This window comes from Echiichthys vipera (genome assembly GCF_963691815.1).
Source record: "Echiichthys vipera genome assembly, chromosome: 8".
NCBI classification, from domain to species: Eukaryota; Metazoa; Chordata; class Actinopteri; order Perciformes; family Trachinidae; genus Echiichthys; species Echiichthys vipera.
Window position 1 is genome coordinate 30225557 of NC_139833.1, and position 19781 is coordinate 30245337.

Here is a 19781-nt window from a genome sequence, read left to right on the forward strand (position 1 = left end):
ACAATGGAAATCAAACATTGTGCTTTACTGGAAGCCACTTTAGATGCTATGTGTGATTAGACTTATATATACATAATCTCATTTAGTGTTGGTGAAAACAGGCACAAAACACGGAACAGCTTTTGTGTTGCCGTTCGAGGAAAAGACTTTGCCTCTGCAGCCTTCACAATGGACTCTAAGCAATCATTTTATTATGCTGCTATTGTTGATTTTTCCCCGAAGGAGAATTTCACGGTTCTGTGAATACACACCTCTAGTGTTGTCTAGTGTTGTCTAGACCTACTCTTTATGTAGTGTCTTGAGATAACTTATGCTATGATTTGGCACTATAAATAAAAATTGAAAAATAAATAAAATTGAACTGAAATATGCTAAACATAGAAGTGATTGAATCTTTGTTATTATGTGTATTCCAAGGTACAGTCTTAGTTAATTAAAGACTGCACTGTACTGTATGCCCCTGTCACTCTGTAACAACTCCTTGAAACAACTGAACTAAAGGAACATTGGGTGATCGAAGGCTGCACGGACACCTCTGAAAATGATTTATTAAAGGACACATGAGTGGATCATTACAAACAAAGACAAACTCAAAGGCAAATCTAGTACACACTGTCCTAAAAGTATTCCCTAATATTCCACACACAATGAATCTGTAAAGAAAGTCGATTTGCAAATATGCATTAAAAACTTTAAAAACTTGTAACATGTAAGGCCGAGATGATGTCAGTATTGAGTGAAAAGACCCCAAGAGACACTTCTCTTCTGTTTAGCTAACAGTAGCTGAGCTTTCCATGGCACCCTCCTCCTCCTCCTCCTCCTCCTCCAGTGTCGAGGAGGGAGACATGCAAATTGATCTCCTTGGAAAACACACTGCCCCAGACCCTGCATTTTCAGAGGCAGGCACAACTCCTCAAAGTCACAACAACGAAAGCAAAGGGACAGGGACATCCAGCTTGAGCTCGAACCTGCTGCAAAATACATGCATCCATGTACTCTTTACTCATGGGGCTGATGCTTTGCACCTGTTGATTTGGGCTACAGAAAAAAGGAAGATTCTGCAAACTTTATTGGACAACATTTTGTCCTTATTACTGAGCCATGGGAAACACATTGAACACATAACACAGGTAATTCCTTGAAAAGTTGACATTGGCTCGTTTGACAGAAGGCCTGTATACAGGTTATTATAGGTTTGGCTTGTAGTCAACCGAGTTGTGATTTTATTGCTGTAGTTTGGACCTTTTCTGGCATATTTCCATGTCATTCTGTAAATTGTAAAACAAAACAAAAAACAAAAAAGAATCATCAGTAGTAGACGATTATTATTATTTTTATTGTTATTATTATTATTATTATTATTATTATTATTATTATTCTACTTCTACTGTTATTTTCATTTTAGTAGTATTGTTGTTGTTGTTGTTTATAGTAGTTCTAATAGTTTATTTATGTTCATTTATGTTCTGGTTAACACAGCTCCACGTCATCTATATTATGGTGTTGTAAACTCTTTTTGCTTTTGACAGCTCTAAACTCCGCCCAGCTAAAATGCATCAAACTCCCCACATTTAAGTAGTATCATACCGGAAACACTTTTTATAACGTCTCATTCTTTAGTTTTGTTATAAATAAATTAACATTTCTTGAAAGATACTTTCATAAGATCGATATTTCGTGCATTGTGTTTACATTTTTCCGTTGTGCTTTGCATTACTCCGAAACGTTGCCATATATTTATTAATGTGGATTTTATTTTGATATTTTGACCGGATACCGTACTGTTCATTGCGGTGCGTCGGTACCTGTGGTCGGTCCTTGACATTTCCCGCTGTCGGTGTGTCCGTCTGCAGTGTACACTCCGCTGTTGTAACAAATAATCCGCACTAGCTCGCATCGACAGAACGCTGAGCGCTTATAACCTGCCTTCGCCCAGCACGTCCATGGCACTGACCCTTTTCTCTCTTAGTAACCCCGCCACTCTTTAAACATTCCGCCTAAAAAGAAGAAGCGTCCTGCCCCCTCTCATGGGTTTTCAGCAGACGTGAGTAACGTTAACCGAACAGTTAGCTACCCGCGCTGTTAGCTTGGTCATTAGCATGTTGTTCACTAACCGGCTAACTTAGCCCTACACTTTGACGTTAGCTACGAGATTAAGATAACGTAATAGTTGGTTAACCTTTTTAGAAAACAATCATTAACGTTAACTTATCTCTTATGTTGCTAGGTAGCTCACGCTAAAACCTTATGCTAACGTCACTGTTACTAATGAATGCGCAACGACCTGTGACGGTAGCGAACGAGGTTGATTCGTATTCATGTGTAAATATTAAACATGAATTTGAATTGAAAGCAGACAGTTTTAATATTTGGTTAACCGCGACGGGCAGGCGTGTGAAAATAGTGTTCGCTGTTGTGACTTAACATGGCAGTGTACATTCATTCGTTCATTCAGCCTTATTATGTTCAATGTTCCTCCAACCAACACTGTGTTTGGTGAAAGTGCTTTTAAATATTTAGCACTACTATCTAGGAATAAACTCCAGGATCATCTCAAACTGGAATCCCTCAGCATGGAGCATTTCAAAAGCAGGATTACGGATTTTTTAAATACAATTTGCACATGTACTGTCTCTGTGCACTGATCTGCTTTTCTATTTGTAATGCTGTTTTATTTTGTTGATTTATCATGTTAAGTTGTGTGTCATGCTTTAGTTGTGTGTTGTTTTGGTTTTAAATGTGAAACTTGTGTGTTTATGCTGCTGCCTTGGCCAGGACTCCCTTGGAAAAGAGATTTTAAATCTCAATAGCAATATTCCTGGTTAAACAAAGGGTAATGAAAATGTGTTCATTCAAAAGTGCTAGCTAACGTTAGTCATGGTTGACATCAGTTCAGTTCGCTTCGTTATGGACCATGGTCCAAACTAACAAGGGGCTACATTTCACTGTGCATTTATCAATGGGAAGTTCTCATGCTCTCCTTCCGTCGCCTTTAAACACCCAACAGTTCTCTGCTCAATGCTTCCTCTGCCACTCCACTTTACAGATGGGATCGTACAAACTGTACATGTATGTTAAGATAGACTGGAGCATGTTTCACTGGGGAACAGTTGCTCTCCTGGTCAGAGTTGTTTGCCTGTCAGTGACTGATTCTCATGTGCCCTGTCCTCATGCGTGCTTTTGCAGGTGTTCAATAACTATCCCGAGGATCTAGGGGCAGCTCTTTACCGAGAGCCATTTGACTTCAACGCCGAGCCACCTTGGGATCCTAGCTGATAGTGGACGGGTTCATCCCAGGACTCATCCATGTGAGTAAAGTAGGTGTAAACCGAAGAATAGATGCATGCTTTTTAAATATTTTCATAGTAGAAACAAATCCAATACCAAATCATGTTTGCTTTTTTATTTGTGTATGTGTCTCTATTTGAATGGATATGCTTAATGTATTAATGCAATTTGACAGATTTTTTTCCCCATTAAACTCTGAACAGTCAGAATAAAGAGAGTTATTAACAGGCTGCATGTCCCAGATAAATCACAAACAGGCTATATTCGATATTGCATTTCTGATCTATTTTCAGCACTTCTGTTAAAATAACAGGACAGTATGTTCCCGGCTGCTTTTATCCGCAGTAGTTTTTATCTTCCTCCGATTAAGTTGCAATAAAGGAGAGTTATTTGGTTATAGATATTAATCCTGCTAATAGTGACTACATTTGAATGTAGTTCTTTCTCCAGTGTAATGCGAGTTCATTTATTAACTCTTCTAACAGTATGACCCCATTAACATCATCCCTTCTTTCAAAAGGGACTGACATAGTTAAGCATTTTCTATGTTACATAAAGCCCGGGTTGATTTTTAAAGAGATGATAGGGTTGAGCTATCTCCCAACCTAACCTGTGTTTCTTCACAGGACTCAGGGCGCACTCACACTGTCCGTCCATACTGTGCCCCGTGCTTTACGGTACTTGTCCCCCCCTCCCTCTCCCCCCGCTGGCCAGGCCCGTTTGTACTCACACTACCTGGGCCTCGGCGAATGCTTCTTGCCTGTCCATACGACATCACGCCGTAACACGTCACACGCATTGATGACGTCATCGTTATGCGTCGCTTTGTTTACAAATCTTTCCATAGACCTCAGAGTTTTTGTGCGTCTTGTCCGACTGCTTTTGAATATTTTCATCCGACCAAAATCTGCAGTAAACACTCCACCTCCGCATCACACCAACGTGAACCTTTGTTGTTGTTGTTAAGAGCGTGATCACACTGTCCTCCCGGACCACGACCCGGACTTTAGGGTACTTGTCCCCCCTCCCTCTCCCCCCCGCGCCCCAGCCCCGTTTGTACTCACACTGCCTGGGCCTCGGCCAATGCTTCTTGCTGTCCATAGCCATCACGCCGTAACACGTCACACGCATTGTTTACAAATCTTTCCATAGACCTCGGAGTTTTTGTGCGTCTTGTCGACTGTTTTTGAATATTTTCATCCGACCAAATCTGCAGTAAACACAACGTGAACCTTTCACCACCATTGTTGTTGTTGTTAAATATCCGCGCATGGTCCGTCCTTCTATTTACATGTCCGAACAGGCGGACATAACGCTACTGCCGTAGGGCTCGTGCTCGTGCGCGTGCACGTGCGCACGCTCGTGCTCGTACATGTGCAAACGGCTCCGCTAAAGCCCACCTATTTCAAGCGGGCCGTGGCGGCCCAGCTGGCCCCAGTTGAGCGCGGAGCGGGTGCGCTCACACTACTTAAAGGTACTAGACTTTAGCTGAAAAACCGGTTTTGGCCGCGGCCAAAAGGACAGTGTGAGCACGCTGTAAATGTCCGCAAATGGTCCGCCTGTTTTTTTTTGTTGTTTTTTTTATGTCCCAACAGGCGCACATAAAATGACGTCAGAGCCGCCGTAGGCCTCGTGCTCGTACATGTGCAAACACGCTCTACAAAAGCCCACCTCTCCCAAACGGTCTGTGGCCGGCAAGCTGGCCGCAGTTAGGCGCGGAGCGGTTGCACTCACACTGGTCAAACGAACTAGACTTTACCTGTAAAACCTGTTTGGGCACGGTACATATGGACAGTGTGAGTGCACCCTCAATCATTTAAACCTTCCCAGTACACCCATTTTGTATAATTGTAAAAATGGGCAGACTTTACAAAAAAAAATAAAGGAGGCACTGCAAAGTTATCTTGTGCCTCTGTCAGCTCATGTGTTTGTATCAGACTGTCAATCCAGTATTTCTGCACAACATTTTCCACACAGCTGAGCAGATTTCACTGGGGTTGGGGGAGTCAGAAGCACGCTGCGCTTTTTGGAGCAGTTCCCCCTGTCATGTCACAGTTGTCAGCAATACAGCAGGCTTTCTAGGCACATTGTTGGCCTCCCTATTTAAATGTCCCGAAGCTACAGCCGTATCACATCTGGCCCAGCCTGCTATTCCTCTCTGATGTATTGTGCAACATTATTGAAAGTAAAGTTGTGACAGCAACGCCGCCAGTATTGTACCTTGTTTAATGCCATCAAAAAGAACCTTCACGGGTCACCAGCTCAGGGATTAATGGCGATTGTTGGGAGTAATTGATGGTAAAGTAAATGAACTCTGTGCCCCAGACTCTGTTTTGACAGTGGCTCTTTAGAAGAATAGGCCTCTTCCACAAAGCTATCCTGTAACATGGAGCCTGCTCTGTGCTCTGATTGGATGCTCCCTGAAAGTGATTGGAGATGTCATCACGCGTTGGACGTCAATGAACATCCTTTATCCAAATATGATTGAATTATGTTGCTTCTAAAACTCTGTGTCTCATGTTGACTTTTCTCATCTTCTTGTACAGTTTGTTGCATAAGCCTAGGACCCCGGGGGCTCGAGAGGGTAGAAGCAAGACCACTTTGGACTAGCCACGTTCTTTATGCCTGTAGGATTAGAAGAAAACGGTTGAGAGGATGAAAGGAATCGCTGATGAACCACAGTATTCCGTTGGTCTACTGGAGGGAGGCACAGCCCTCTGTGACGTGATTGACAATCACATTTATGAACAAGCTCTGGTAAGAGGTCTCACTGCAACAACATGTACATATAGCACATACTCATCAACCTAATTTGTTACCATCTTAGCATTGGCTCAAACACCTGTTATGATATTGCATTACCTTGTTTACGTCACATACAGACACACTTTTGTGAAAGCTTGCATGTGTATTTTTCTGCTTCATCCAGATTTTTCTTTTTTCTTCCTCAGTCTGAGAAGAATGCATTCTTTGTGGCAGACCTGGGAGTTATAATGAGGCAGCATGTTCGCTGGCGAACCCACATGGCCCAAATTCGACCCTACTATACTGTTCGATGCAACAGCAGTCCGGCTATTATTGAAGTCCTTGCAGCCCTCAGCACTGGATTCATTTGTACCAACAAGGTACGCTCTCACAAACTTGTTATGTCACTGTTGCCAGCTGTGGTTTCTCCACAGTAAAAAAATGCGTAGTTAACAAGTGCTTTTAAATGAGTTTGCTACTCTTATTTTACAGGGTAACAAATTTGTTCCAGTAATGTTGTACTAGAGCAAGTACTAGTACATTTATTGGAATTTATGTTGCACAACTCTTGGTCCACAGTCTGTAGAATAGACATAAAAGCCCCACCAAGTGGTCAGTGTACCTCAGTACTTCCCTTTTTATTTTAATTGTATCTACAGCTTCAACAATAAGAGAAACCTTTGATAATCAATTAATCACAAAAGGGAATTTTTTTATTCAAAAATCCAGATTTCTCTGTTTCAAATCATATTAAACTGAATGTCCTTGGGGTTCTGGCTGACAAAACAAGACCTCTTTTGGTCTTACCTTGGACTGGGAAGGACATTTTTCACTATTTTCTGGCATTTTATAGACCAAACGATTAATCTTGAAAATCTTCAGATTAATCCATATCGAAAATGAGCCCTATCATATATTTTATCTTTAGTAAACCATGCAGGATGGACATGGTATGATGAAGTTTCTGTTGACTAGCCCATAAACAGTATATTAATAGGACGCTGTTCTATCTTTGTCGCTTGTATTGCAGTCTGAGCTTGAGCTGGTCCTGAGCTTTGGTATTCCTTCTGAAGATATCATCTACAGCGGTGTTTGCAAACAAGTCTCCCAGATTAAATACGCTGCTAAAAATGGCATTGACCTCCTGGTGTGTGATAATGAGGCAGAGCTGCGCAAGATTTCTCGCTGCCACCCGAATGCCAAGTAAGTATTAGTCCTAGTGCCAATGACGATGTGACTTGAAAGCTGTTATTCCAACATTGTAAGTAATTGGCTTTGTGTAATTATCACTTTACGAGCCCATCTTACAGGATTTCACTTAAAATATAGTATTTTGTCTCCCAAATTCTGGTATATTGGGATTGGCAGAAACAAAAGACTTTATGTCAAATCAAGCTTTATAGAATCATTTGGTCTCGGCTGCAGATATTTTGTGATTTAATGGACAAGCTTCAATCCATTCTAGTTGTGTATCACATTTATGTAACTCTTCTGGTTTCTTTTTTCTCCCTCAGCAAACCAGTAACATAGATTGTTCATGTTATTCAGGCTGCTGCTGCAGGTTTCAACAGAAGCATCTTGCCAGGGTGATGAGATGAGCATGGCATTTGGCTGTTCCCTCAAGGACTGCAGGCATCTCCTGGAGAGGGCTAAAGAGTTGGGTGTGCAGGTGGTTGGGGTCAGGTGAGGCTGACAAAAATGCACTGTCTGATTAAGAAGCACTTTGAAGAAACGTACAGATTTGTACAAGGAGAGTGGTGAATGTTTTTCAGTAAAATTTACCAAAGAGCAAAAAAAGGGTGGAGGCTCGCCTGCAGTTACATCTTACTGCCACAGAGGCCGCTAGAAACAAGATATCTCAAATCTTAGGGAGTACAACTTTAACTCCTTATGTATGTGTCAAAGTTTGACCATTAACTACCCCCTTTTTTTCATTTCCTCCCCACAGGTCTCACATTTCCAGCTCCTTTGAGGATGAGCAGGTGTACGTTCATGCCATATCTGATGCCCGTTGTGTCTTTGATATGGGAGTAAGTGATGTTAAATATTATGTTGCTAGTTGTAAATAGCATTCCCACACACTGTTATGTTTTGGACACTTTTGACAGCTGGAGAAACATGCAGTGCTTTGGTAATCACTTGTATTTTGGTTACATATTTACAAGCCTTTGTCTGCCTCAGGAGGAAATTGGCTTCAACATGAAAACCCTGGACATTGGAGGTGGCTTCAGTGGCTCTGAGACCCAGCTGGAAGCGGTCAGTATTTAGGATGCGTTTTACATCCTATTAATTAAGGACACACTGGGCAGTAACACTGGATTTACCCTTTACCATTTGAACCTGTTTAGAATTGATTGTAACTGGTATAATACAGGTGCACTTTAAGCATCGCCACACTCTCACTTGTATTGTGTTTAAATCAAATTATTTTGAAATTATGAGGGGTGGAAAAATCATAGTAATCATAAACATATGATATACAATGTATCCTTACCGTCCAGTATTTAAAATGAACGATGATATAATAATATTACATACCCCCAGTTGTAGGACACTAGTCAGTGCTATTTCTGGTGGCAGAGGCCTGATTCAAACCTTCAAAGGCTGACAAGATGATTAAGTAACATTTTAAATGTGATTATTACTTGTCTGCCATTTGGGTACCTCATTTTTTACCACTGTCATCTCTTGCAGATCAATAGTGCAGTCATGTCTATGGTGGACCTATACTTCCCTCCTTCTACTGGAGTTTCCATCATTGCTGAGCCTGGCAGCTTCTTTGTGTCCTCTGCTTTCACTCTGGCTGCAAACGTCATTTCCAAGGAGGTGGTGGCACGTGATCGCCAGGACCAGGCACTTGGTCAGTGGCGTGATATTCACTTAGGGTATCTGGTTCATCATTGCCTGTAGAAAGCAAGTGTTCCTATGGAAATGTGGTAGCCCACTGAGCCTATACATGCCCAGATGTAGCCTGTCTTTGAAAGTGGGCCGCACAAAGAGGTGCACATGTAGGCAGTGTCACATAAGTCGGGTTTCCATTAGCCCTATAGAGTGGCCACTCGGAAAGTTTCAGGCCACGCCCACTCAAATGGCCGTTCACTCGCTGAGTTTCCACTACAAAAAAAAAGGCCCAGAGGGATTTAAGAGACATCGGAGGTGACGTATTGCTCTGAATGGGTTTCGATCGCCGGAGATCAGCCGATCAGTGATACAGCGCACTCCGTGAACAATAAGGAAGAGACACCAAGATAGAAGGAGCAGAGCAAACCAACATGGCCCCGACCTCTTCATCGGTCCACCTATCAATAACTCTGCACTTTGATTTTTGCTGCTCCATATTCTTGATAAAAGTGTACTTGCTACTGCTTCGCCAGCTTTAAAAAATGGCGCGGGTTGTTGTGGCATGGGTACTACCTCACATCCCGCTTTGCACGTCACATCCCGCTTAGCGATATCCAATCAGCAATCACATATATCTCAGGGGACAAAAGAGGCCCTGCTCTCAAACAGGGCCATTTCCTACTCGGTCAAACGGCCTCCTGAGCGACTCACATGCAAATTAGAGGCGATTTTGGGGAGATAGACCTGCCTCATTCCGGGTTGTCGACCATAGTGGAATCACACCTATAGTCACTCACAGACATACCACACAGTGACTGACATGAACACGCACTTAGACACACAGAAACACAGTTAATGTAAGAAAAAGACAAACACACAAGAGGACTGCCATTTGGATTTGGCAACATTACAGCTGTAAAAGTGTTATACAATTGAAAGATGCATAATGTAAAGTCAACCAGTCAAAGAGAAATACGCAAATGTGTGAGTCATATCATAATAATATGAAACTAAATACAATAACAACAAGTTTTAAAATGACTCCATTACACTCCCACATCTCTCTGAACAGATGATCCATCTCCCAATGATGAGCCGGAGTTCCAGTACTACCTGAACGAGGGAGTGTATGGATCATTTGCCAGCAAACTCTCTGAAACACTGATTCCTGCTCCATCTGTTCATAAGGTCAGTCTCAAAGAGTCTCCATGATCCTGTTCAGACAAGTTTCCTAAATCTGTCTGAGTAATCAGATCACACACATCTGGCGTTGGTCTGGGATGCATGTGAGCACATTCATTTAGCAGTAGAAGTACTTCTCACGTCTCAGAAACCACTGAGAGTGAATTGTGTGTTTTGGATGTTTTTATCAGACTGCTGGTGATCTGTCTGTGATTGTTCCCCCGTACTTATCCAGCTCTCTGGAGCTCTTCCATGGTTGCCTGAAAAAGACAGCCCCAGTGACCAGGGGTGGATAATAACCTTATTTTTAATTTAATACAATTTACCTGCACAAATATGTAGGATATATTGCTACAGCTTCCTGCTCTTACAGGGGAAGTGAAATCAGATCACAAGTGGTGAATCAAGACGCATGTGGTGACACATTCTGATCCCAGGTGTGCACAGACGTACAGAGAGCTGTCCACTTATGATCCGATCACTCAGGACATGTTAATTCCAAGTATTTCTACACATTTAGTCTTGGTTTAAATGCACATTTGTTGGTCAGATATCACATTCTAATAATTAATTAGCTATGGTGGCACTCTCTTCTGCTCTGACTGTGCGATGAAAGGTGATGTCATCAAAGTGGAAGAAACATAGTGTAATAGGCAATACTTTTCTTTATAGTGAATAAGATATTTCAAGTACACCATTTTGTAATTGTGCAAATATTGCATTTAACCAGAGGAATTTACCGATGAGAGAAAAACAAACAAGGGTTTAGGTTGGGAGTAATAATTAACTGTTAACTGACAATAAGATCTTTGACCGTTTGATATCATCAGCCAAAAGCAACAAAAGTCAAAAACAACATTACTAGGGGGGCCCTGTGGGTCAGTGGTTAGAGCAGACATCCCATATGCCGAGGCTGGAAGTCCCAGACACAGTGGTCTGGGTTTGATTCTCACCTGTGGCTCTTTGCTACATGTTGCCCCCTCTCTCTCTTTTCTGTTTCCTGTCACTCTTTAAGCTTTCCTCTCAAAAAAGGCCACCAAAAAAAATCTATACAATATATTTATTAACTGCTCAACAACACTCCAAGCAGAGAGCTACGTGGCACATGCCCCTGTATCGTTGAGGGCTGGCGGATTAAATTGTATGTCCTACACAGAGAATGCCAGGCAGACACACAACTGACAACCTTGCAGATGCATGCAGGGGAGACGGGCTCTAACATACGTTCCATGGACAGCTGCGTACTTGTACCTGTCGTGCAGATACACAAGCACGTCCATCACTGGTAAAGCGGATACATGTGTCCACCAAAATGCACACTATCATAGCTGTGCGCGTGGTACAAGTCCACTGCTATCACAGACACAGAGCTTATGTCCGAGCCCCTCGATGGGTGAACTGGCACGAGGATGAACATGAGTTGGCTAAAAAAAAAAATCTACAGTAACATCCCTAGTTGGGAGTCGGGACTTGTGGAACTGCTTGAGTTTAGAGATGTAGAATGGAATCAAAACATTTTACTTTTATGAGATTTATTCATTGAGTTGCGCAGCTTGAAGTCCCTCCACCCCCTTGTGTGCACAACACTATTGCATTAATAATGAACACATCTGACTTAATTGTCTTGTATAATGTCACAGAGGTGTGTGATCTTGAATTTCAACATGTGAAAACCAAACATTGCTTATTGGCAAATGTTTGGTTAAGATGTTTACATGCAACAGACAGTAGTAGTAGACATTAAAGTAAATAGGCCAGGGATTTCATTGGCTCATCATGGCCATGTTTGTGTTTTTCTTAACACTGGTTATGATTATATATATAGAGACCCAATCCCATTGAAAAACTATCTCGGGTTGAAGAAGCTTGTTGTGTGTTGGATTACTATTTAAATGTATTAAATCACTAATCCACAAGTCCCGCTCTGTGTTTGCAGAACACGTCCCTGGATGCTCCAGTGTTCAGCAGCAGCCTGTGGGGTCCCTCTGGGGATGACCTGGACCAGGTCGTGGAGCACTGTCTGTTGCCTGAGCTCAGCATCGGAGACTGGCTTATATTCACCCAAGCGGGTGCCTACAGTATGGGTCAGCCACTCTGCACCGCCTCTGACTCACCACCACCTCCTGTCTTCTACGTCATCTCCTCTCGAGATTGGTAAGGAACTTGGTGATGGAATATTTTCAAATTTGGAGTAGTTTGCAAAATCCACAAGCTGAAACCATAAGAATTTTTTTCTGTGTAATAATAATAATAATAATTACAATTATAAGATTCTGGCTCTAAGACTCGTGTTTTTGTTCTTCCATCAGGTTTGAGATGCAGGACTCTGGTGTCACCCATGAGGCTACACTGAAGAACTTCTCTTTGGTCCCTTATTTCCTCAATTCCTGCCAAACAGAGGCTGCACTGTCTGTCCCAGCTTAGCAATCATCTGATTAGAAAGACTTTTAATAATTCTTCTTTACTGGTTTCTGCTGCTAGCTTCCTCTGGTCTACATTCCCCTGGGATGAACTGAACTGACTGTGCAGATATAGGTTGGAATAGCAGGGACCAGACTAAATTTTACAAACCCCAGTAAAGTAAGCGATGAGACCTGGGAAATGTAGATGTTAGTTAGTATGCAACGAAATGAATGACTCCTAAAAGACTGATGCATTCTATCTTTTGCTTTGGGCATCCCATGACACTGTAGTTTACACTCATACAATAGACATATATTGCTTTTTAATGGTTATATTCTCTGTCTTCACTTCTGTTGCCAGTCCTGTAAAGTAAGACATGTATCCCTGAGTGAAGGAGTGTATTTAAATGAAAACACAGTTCAGAGATATTGTAGGGCGCTTTGCTACAAGATGTGTATTTATGATTTTAATTGGTTGTATAGTTTATTCTGTGATAAGAGTTCGATATCATTAATACATTTATAATATATTGTCCTCTGTGTTCAGAAATGGAGGCTTGCATGGGAAGGTGTATTTACTCATCTGTTTGATGACATAAATAAAGCCAGTGTGATCAATGTGCAGTCTCATTGGAAAACTGATGAGTGCCGCCTGCTCTGGTTTCCTTGAAAAGCTAATGGCTCAGTGCTGTTTCAGAGTGTTTCAGAAGTGCTGAGTAGCTTGCTCTCAGACTAGTGAAGGCAGGTAACTGCCACGCCACAACATAGTAAAGCAGGTTTGTTAGACAGCATGTGCTGCAGATGGAACAAAGGAAGTGTTGATGGAGAATGGATCAGCTGTCATGGAATAGGGTCCTTTAAAAGAAAAAAAACCTTTACAATGCTAGAACCCTTTTCTGTATTTCTATTGAATTTGTTGGAAACTATTTATCCAATATGTAGTACTGTTTTAGGAATAATATTGTGTGGCTGTGCAAGTATAGTTGCAAAGTGTGCGCAATATCTGTGAAGTTGTCTCTCAACCTGTTTTTAAGGCCTGGTGAATGATGGGGCATTTGCCTGTTACCTTCTGTATCTGCTTATGGACATGCCCAGTAATAAACACCTCAGTGACTGGACTGTGCATCCCTGTATCTGTGTTTCAGTATCATTAACAGACCCTTCATATTCTTAGTGAAGCCTTGCTTCTATAGACACACCTCGATCTTTCAGAAAGAGTTTCATAACATGACGACTTGTCTACTTCTCATCCTGGATGCTGTGATTAGGGACAAAAGGGGATCTGATTTAAGGAGCTAAATCTCTTGAGTCAAAACCATGTAGGAACTTTTGCACAACATGAGTTATTCCAAGTCTTTGTCATTAGATGTAAAATCAGCAACACAAACACGAGATCTGGACACGTTTATGTTTAGTAATTCTATTTTCCGTGCAAGAAAAAATTGTTGTGCAAAATAGTTTAACAAATAGATTATTGTATTATTAAAGAACAATATTCAACATTCTTTGGTCAAATATCACTAAAAGGTAAACATGTTTAGCATTCACTTGTCAGTGTTGTGAAACTGGCTAAGAGAATAGATGTTTTCAGAGTGAATGCTCCGTCTGATGGATGCAGTATGAAGTCAAATGTAAACGCCCTGTGGTTATTCACCTGTAATATTTAAGAAACAGCAAAGACTTTACATGCAGTTTTTGTTCAGCAGTGTTCAGCTGCTAGGATCTGACGGGTGACATGTAAAATCATGAGACCCATAAAAACCTGCATTCAATGTCACAGTTCTCACATGTCCGGATGTCTCAGACAGTTTGCTGAAGACAAACTGAGTGTTTTGGAAGCAGTGAGGTCAGCAGACTGGGTTTCCAGCAGGACGTCTTCCTCTCTGCTAGGTGTCGTCGGGCATGCTTGGCAAGGTGGTCACTGCGCATGAAGCGGCTGAGGCACATGGGACAGGCAAACCTTTTCTCTCCTGTGTGGGTCCGTCGGTGGCGAGACAGCTCATCGGAGCGAGCGAATCGCCTCTCACAGCCCTCCCATTTACATTTGAAGGGCTTCTCACCTGTTGGAATACAGAGGAATAGGAGAACCTTGTTGGTTTCCATCACACTTGTGTCATCTTTTCGAATACAATGGTGACATTTGGCTTTGTAAAATCTCGGACTATCTAGAAAAGTGCTCTTTAATTAAAACGCATATACCTTTTAAGGGGTCAAATCCAATATCAAAATCTTACCTGTGTGTGTCCTCATGTGGGCCTTGAGGTGGGAGCTCTTGAAGTAGGTCTTGCTGCAGTCCTCGTGAGGACAAACGTGCCTGCGTACACGGGACACTTCTGGCTGCAGTGGGTTCTGTCTTTGCTCCATCAAGGCCCAACCAGGCACGGGGGCGATGGCTGCTAGTTTGGTGCCACCAGGTGTCGCCATTGCTGGCTGGACGTAGAGTGTAGGAACAGCCGGCTGTGGGAGAAGGAGCATTACGGGGCCTTGCGCCACCTGACCCCCGAGGAAGAAGACATGGGCAGGGCAAGCTGCTTGTGTCTGTGGTTGCAGTAGTGCCTGTTGTTGTGTGTGCTGCTGTTGTAGTGCAGTGGTGGTTGCTGAAGGGATAGGTATTAGGAGTTGCTTCTGACTGTTAGAGACCGTGACAGTGCAGGATGGAGAGGGGGCGGGAAGAATCTGGCAGTAGACGGGCACAGCAGAGCTCCCAGAGCCGGCATCCGAGACAGAGGAGACAGCCTGAGATGTGTCTGATTCATCACCCACGCCTAAAAGACTCATCTGGGTCTGACTGGCTTCATACTCAGATTTCTGTGGCATGGTTACAGTACTCCCCTCTGACTCCCTCCTGTTCAGCCCATATTCACAGCTCAGATCTGTTTTAAAGTCTTTTGTATGAACTTGAAGTCTGTCTTCCCCTGAGACACGATGAACAATACAGGAGCCGCAGTGGTCATCTGAAGTGTGACGGATCACACTGGTGCAGTGGAACCGTTGCTGGGCAGCAGCAGTGTATGTGTGCAAATGAGTCTGTTCTGTTGACTGCCGGCTTGGACTTCCTGCAGGTTGATGTGAGGCAGCCTCAAAGCTGGGTGGACTGTATGGCGGTGTCATACACTGAAAGGACAGGAGGGTTGTTCATTTTTTATTGACCTACTCAAAATAGGTTTATTCTTTTAACGCTGCTAAAACACTCTTGTCTCTCTCTCATATCATATCACCTTCTTGTAGTTGTTGTATACATTTTCTGTATGTTTGTGTGTGAATATTTTTTTTTTTGATTTTTCACTGTTTACTTGAGTATTCTTGCTGTTTTTCATTCTTTCATGTTTGCTTTTGAAAAGCCCTTTGTCTTACACAAATACACGTTATCATTATTACTGTTTTACAAATGACTACTATAATAAACCTAAAGCCTGGGGGAGCATGAAGTATAGTATATGGTAGTAGTATATAGTAAGTATAAGGTATATAGGATAAAGATTGTGTTGCAGTGCTCAGAGCAGATTGGTGATAACTTCAGTGGTCCAAATTTATTGCATGTAGCAGAGCAACAACAACCCTACAAAGTGTTCCTGTGCCTGATGACATTTTCTCAGCCAGATTTTGCAGAACAGCTCTGTTCTAAAAAAAACATTAATACTCAGCTCTTGGCCCATTTGGATCACTTACCAAAGGAGAGTCCTGCAGCACCGCAGACCCATCAGAGGCAGAGTCATCCTCTGAGCACTCTGAGGACGGAGTCAACGGTCTGCAGCGTTTGAGCCTGAAGCTCCTGGTCTTCCAGTGTTTAGTCATGGATACCAGCGCCTCCACAGCCTCCATGTCACCTGCACCCAACGGGGCGGGCTGAAATTCACTCTGGATGTCTGAGTGGAGCTCCTCAACTTTCATGTTGCATCTCTGAAAAAAGAGCAAAACTGAGTAAAAGACAACACACTTTTCATTTGATTTTCACTGTTACAACAACATATGACACACTGTAATCTTTTAGTGACCTTACACTGGGAACATAAAAATACATCAACCAATAGTATAGAGTGTGTACATGTTAGTGAGCAGACATGCATAGTCCACCCCATGACCCGGCATGTTCAATCAGTGTTTCAAAGGGCATTGATTTTGCCGTTCATCAGCATATACAGAATATGTAACGGATCATGTGAAGTGAGCATGATCAGCTGCTCCTAGCCCTCTCACCTATTTCCCTGGGGGGCAAAAGCACCAACTGTGCTGCTTACACAAACTGTCAAACAGCACTTAGCAACCCCTCCCCTCCCTGACCACCACACACACACACACACGCACACACACACACCTGAATAACCATCACGGCTGCAGCTGGTTGTGTGAATGAACCATGACCTAGATATATGCTGCCCATAAAAAGGCTTGACAACCATCAAACAAACTAATGCAGTTACACTGTCTATGGGCTATAATCAGTTTTGGGGAGTAGGGAACTACATGCAGTTAAATGTAGTTTAACTCCATTCTGTTATCATATAACTCTGACCTGGAATAACCTGTTACCTGACCAGGTGATATTAAACAAGCCCCTCAATCCGACCACTTTAAGTCAAAGCTAAAAAGCTGTGTCTACTTTAATCTTAATTGTGGGAGTATCTACTGTGCTCTGGCATTTTTTTATGTTGATGTTTTTAAGTTAAATGACTTTTTGTCATCTTTTGTGTAGCTAACTGCTGAAATTATTTGTAAAACTGTGGGCCTTAAAGAATGGAATGATGACCCCCTTTACCTTTGACCCCTCTGTCTTTCCTCCTGAGTGCTGTGAATCCCCACAGATGTATATAGGCTACAGTTTGGTTTATGTGTGACCTGTGAACCACTGAGCAGTTTATGCTATAACCTCAGTTGAATGGCATTATTTACTGTAGGGCTGCATCTAACTATTACTTTTAGGCCATCAACTCATCTGTCAACTATGTTTGTCCACAATTCAAAGATATTCAGGTTAAAGCCATAGAGGAGGAGAGAAACCAGAACATATTGACATTTAAGAAGCTCAGAGAATTCAGACTTTTTTTTTCTTTTCTTTAAAAAATATTCAAAATGATTAATCAATTATCATAATAGTTGATCTAGTCTTTGAACTACTTTTTCTAAGTAGCTAGAATTCCTGATAGTGTCACTTTGTTGTAATTCTAACTGCAGCTACAGACTACTGTCAAAGAACTTTCCCTAACACATAAAAAAGCAGAACCCATGTGTAGCCTATATAATATAACACAAATGTGATTATTCTTCCCTAAACATTATGTCCTCAGCCTAGAAGCTATTGTAAATACCTTCTCTTTCTATGAGATAGAATCCATGGCATTGGGAGAAATGTCTACTTACATTTGCTGTTGGTGTGCGTGGTGTGTTCAGGGACCGGCTTTAACCGCTGAGCACTGGTCCTTCCGCCTCCTGTGAACACCTCAAACCGAAAAGTGGATGTGTTTTCGCCTCAGAATCGGTCCCATTCCATTCATCTTTTCAAACGCGGTGGGAAAAGGTGGGCCCGGCCTCATGTCTCGCCCAATGGGACGCAAAGGTGTGTTACAACCCTACCAATGGGAGCGAGACTCGGTGCGTGATCGGGGGCTGACGGCCCCGTGGAGGCAGCATGGTACACAACAGCGTGGACGTGTGAAAACATTCCTGACTGGACTTCCCTTCACCCCCCCCCAACACACACACACACACACACACACACACACACACACACACACACACACACACACACACACACACACACACCTTTCATGACTGATCACTGATCTGATTAGTAATCAGACTTTGGAAAGATGAGATTGAAACAAATGCTCTGTGGTAAACAACAGATAGCATGAGGGGGATCCTTAATATGGCTTGTTGTTGTCATTGTGGGTACAGCTACCCTATGAATTGCCCCTCAGGGACAAATAAAGTTTCTTGAACTGCATGGAATCCTCTAAGAATACATGTCAATAAAAGCTTTGTAATAAAGTTGAACAGAATTCACAAAGGCAACCAACTGGAAAAAGACTGATGCAAAAAACAAACAAAAAACCCCCAACACTATTCTGTAAACCTGTGGTTCTAAAGCTTTGTACCTGACGTACCACCTCAGAGACTATCAGGCTCCCTTCAGCCCCACCACTGGATTTCTTTTGTCTTTTTAGAATTCCCTCTAAAAATCCATTCTCTTCTTTGGTCCAAGTGACAAAGTTGGTTCCTCTGAATGCATCATCTACCACGTTCAGTCCTCACTGAGTGGGGAAAAAGGCCTTCTCCCACTTTGCCCCATGGTCTAGGAATATCTGCCAACGGTGACACATTTCACAAACCTACTATCCCTGGGAAAATATACAGCAATTCAAATGGTGCAACTGAAAATTGCACTTGTTTTACCTGAGTGTGATTCAGTCTCTTGTTTGATGTGTGTATTCCCTGCTTTTCTTCTGAAGTGTCCACAGACACACACATGTGATTTTGTTTAAAATAGCCAGAAAGGGCCTCTTGAGTTATGACTGATTGGATATGTTATTTTAAGCAGGATACAACAACCCCTCTAAACGAGGGATATGTCAGTTTATCCATGTGAAACAGATGTGTTTGTTTCCACTATTTCTTCTCACCCCTATAAAGACTGAGGCTTTTCTTCAGTCGGGCGGAGTTCTTATATATTCAGCCGACGGCTCTGATGGTTATTCTAGAAAACCTGTTAGACCCTGTATTGTTCGTAATAAACCTTTTTATATACGACGGCTGACTTCTTCCTAGATCACATTTTGAAATCATCATCATCGGAAGAAGACGCAACACTTTTCTACTGTTGTTATTATACCTTCCGTCCATTGTCACTGTCTTTTTAACCTGTAACTGGCGACCCGCTCTTGGCCAGGTCTCCTACGAAGAAACATATCACAATCTGAGGGACTTCCGGGTAAAATAAAGATAAAGAAAGAATTGGGGAGTTGAACTGACTTCACGTTTTTACCTTGATCATCTTTTTTTCTGTTTTAGGTTGATTGGCTGTTTGCATCATTAGCCTCTTGAACTTTGTGGGGGAAAGAGGTCAGCTGACAGGAGATGGCCTCAGGCAGCCCTGTGGATTAGGTAAGTGTCAGCTGTCTAGACCTTCCTGCACAGCACACAGAAGCAGAACAAAAGGCCGGCTGTGGACACACAATAGAGAAATACACACACAGACACAAAGCACTTTGACTGAGACTGGCACCGTGGGATGTTCCTCAAAAGCAGATGCAGGAAGAATGCTGGAAGAGAAGAAAGTCTGAGTGCAAGTGAAATAACACAATCCAAAACTCTCCAAATATCCCA

At 42.4% G+C, this 19781-nt stretch overlaps 2 protein-coding genes across 4 annotated transcripts; one reads left to right on the forward strand and one right to left on the reverse strand.

The window, feature by feature from the left end:
• Positions 1–1880: 1880 nt before the first annotated feature.
• LOC310949988 (antizyme inhibitor 1-like) lies at positions 1881–13878 on the forward strand. Of its 3 annotated transcripts, none has more exons than XM_083917635.1 (12): positions 1881–2044; positions 3187–3317; positions 5835–6045; positions 6240–6413; positions 7064–7236; positions 7582–7716; positions 7982–8063; positions 8215–8289; positions 8728–8893; positions 9947–10062; positions 11993–12210; positions 12366–13878. In XM_083917635.1, the coding sequence occupies exons 3-12, from the start codon at positions 5944–5946 to the stop codon at positions 12478–12480; spliced, it is 1356 nt and encodes a 451-aa protein (XP_083773761.1). In that variant the 5' UTR covers positions 1881–2044; positions 3187–3317; positions 5835–5943; the 3' UTR covers positions 12481–13878. The 3 variants fall into 3 exon arrangements, with proteins under 3 accessions (XP_083773761.1, XP_083773760.1, XP_083773762.1); XM_083917634.1 differs by having other exon boundaries at positions 3187–3308; XM_083917636.1 differs by lacking the exon at positions 1881–2044 and adding an exon at positions 2932–3069 and having other exon boundaries at positions 3187–3308.
• A 9-nt stretch (positions 13879–13887) lies between these two features.
• LOC310949987 (Krueppel-like factor 10) lies at positions 13888–17923 on the reverse strand. Its single transcript, XM_083917633.1, has 4 exons — positions 17817–17923; positions 16128–16358; positions 14693–15572; positions 13888–14518 (listed from the first exon to the last, which is right to left on the reverse strand). The coding sequence occupies exons 2-4, from the start codon at positions 16347–16349 to the stop codon at positions 14259–14261; spliced, it is 1362 nt and encodes a 453-aa protein (XP_083773759.1). The 5' UTR covers positions 16350–16358; positions 17817–17923; the 3' UTR covers positions 13888–14258.
• Between the last annotated feature and the right edge of the window lie 1858 nt (positions 17924–19781).

What these genes read in the sequence shown, in the direction of transcription:
- LOC310949988 (XM_083917635.1), top strand. Translation starts at nt 5,944, where the DNA reads ATGAAAGGAATCGCTGATGAACCACAGTATTCCGTTGGTCTACTGGAG. An exon ending in GATTCATTTGTACCAACAAG is followed by an intron (nt 6,414 to 7,063) that starts GTACGCTCTCAC and finishes CTTGTATTGCAG; the next exon opens with TCTGAGCTTGAGCTGGTCCT. An exon ending in GTTGTGTCTTTGATATGGGA is followed by an intron (nt 8,064 to 8,214) that starts GTAAGTGATGTT and finishes TGTCTGCCTCAG; the next exon opens with GAGGAAATTGGCTTCAACAT.
- LOC310949987 (XM_083917633.1), bottom strand. Translation starts at nt 16,349, where the DNA reads ATGAAAGTTGAGGAGCTCCACTCAGACATCCAGAGTGAATTTCAGCCC. An exon ending in TGCTGCAGGACTCTCCTTTG is followed by an intron (nt 15,573 to 16,127) that starts GTAAGTGATCCA and finishes CTGTCCTTTCAG; the next exon opens with TGTATGACACCGCCATACAG. An exon ending in CCACATGAGGACACACACAG is followed by an intron (nt 14,519 to 14,692) that starts GTAAGATTTTGA and finishes GTATTCCAACAG; the next exon opens with GTGAGAAGCCCTTCAAATGT.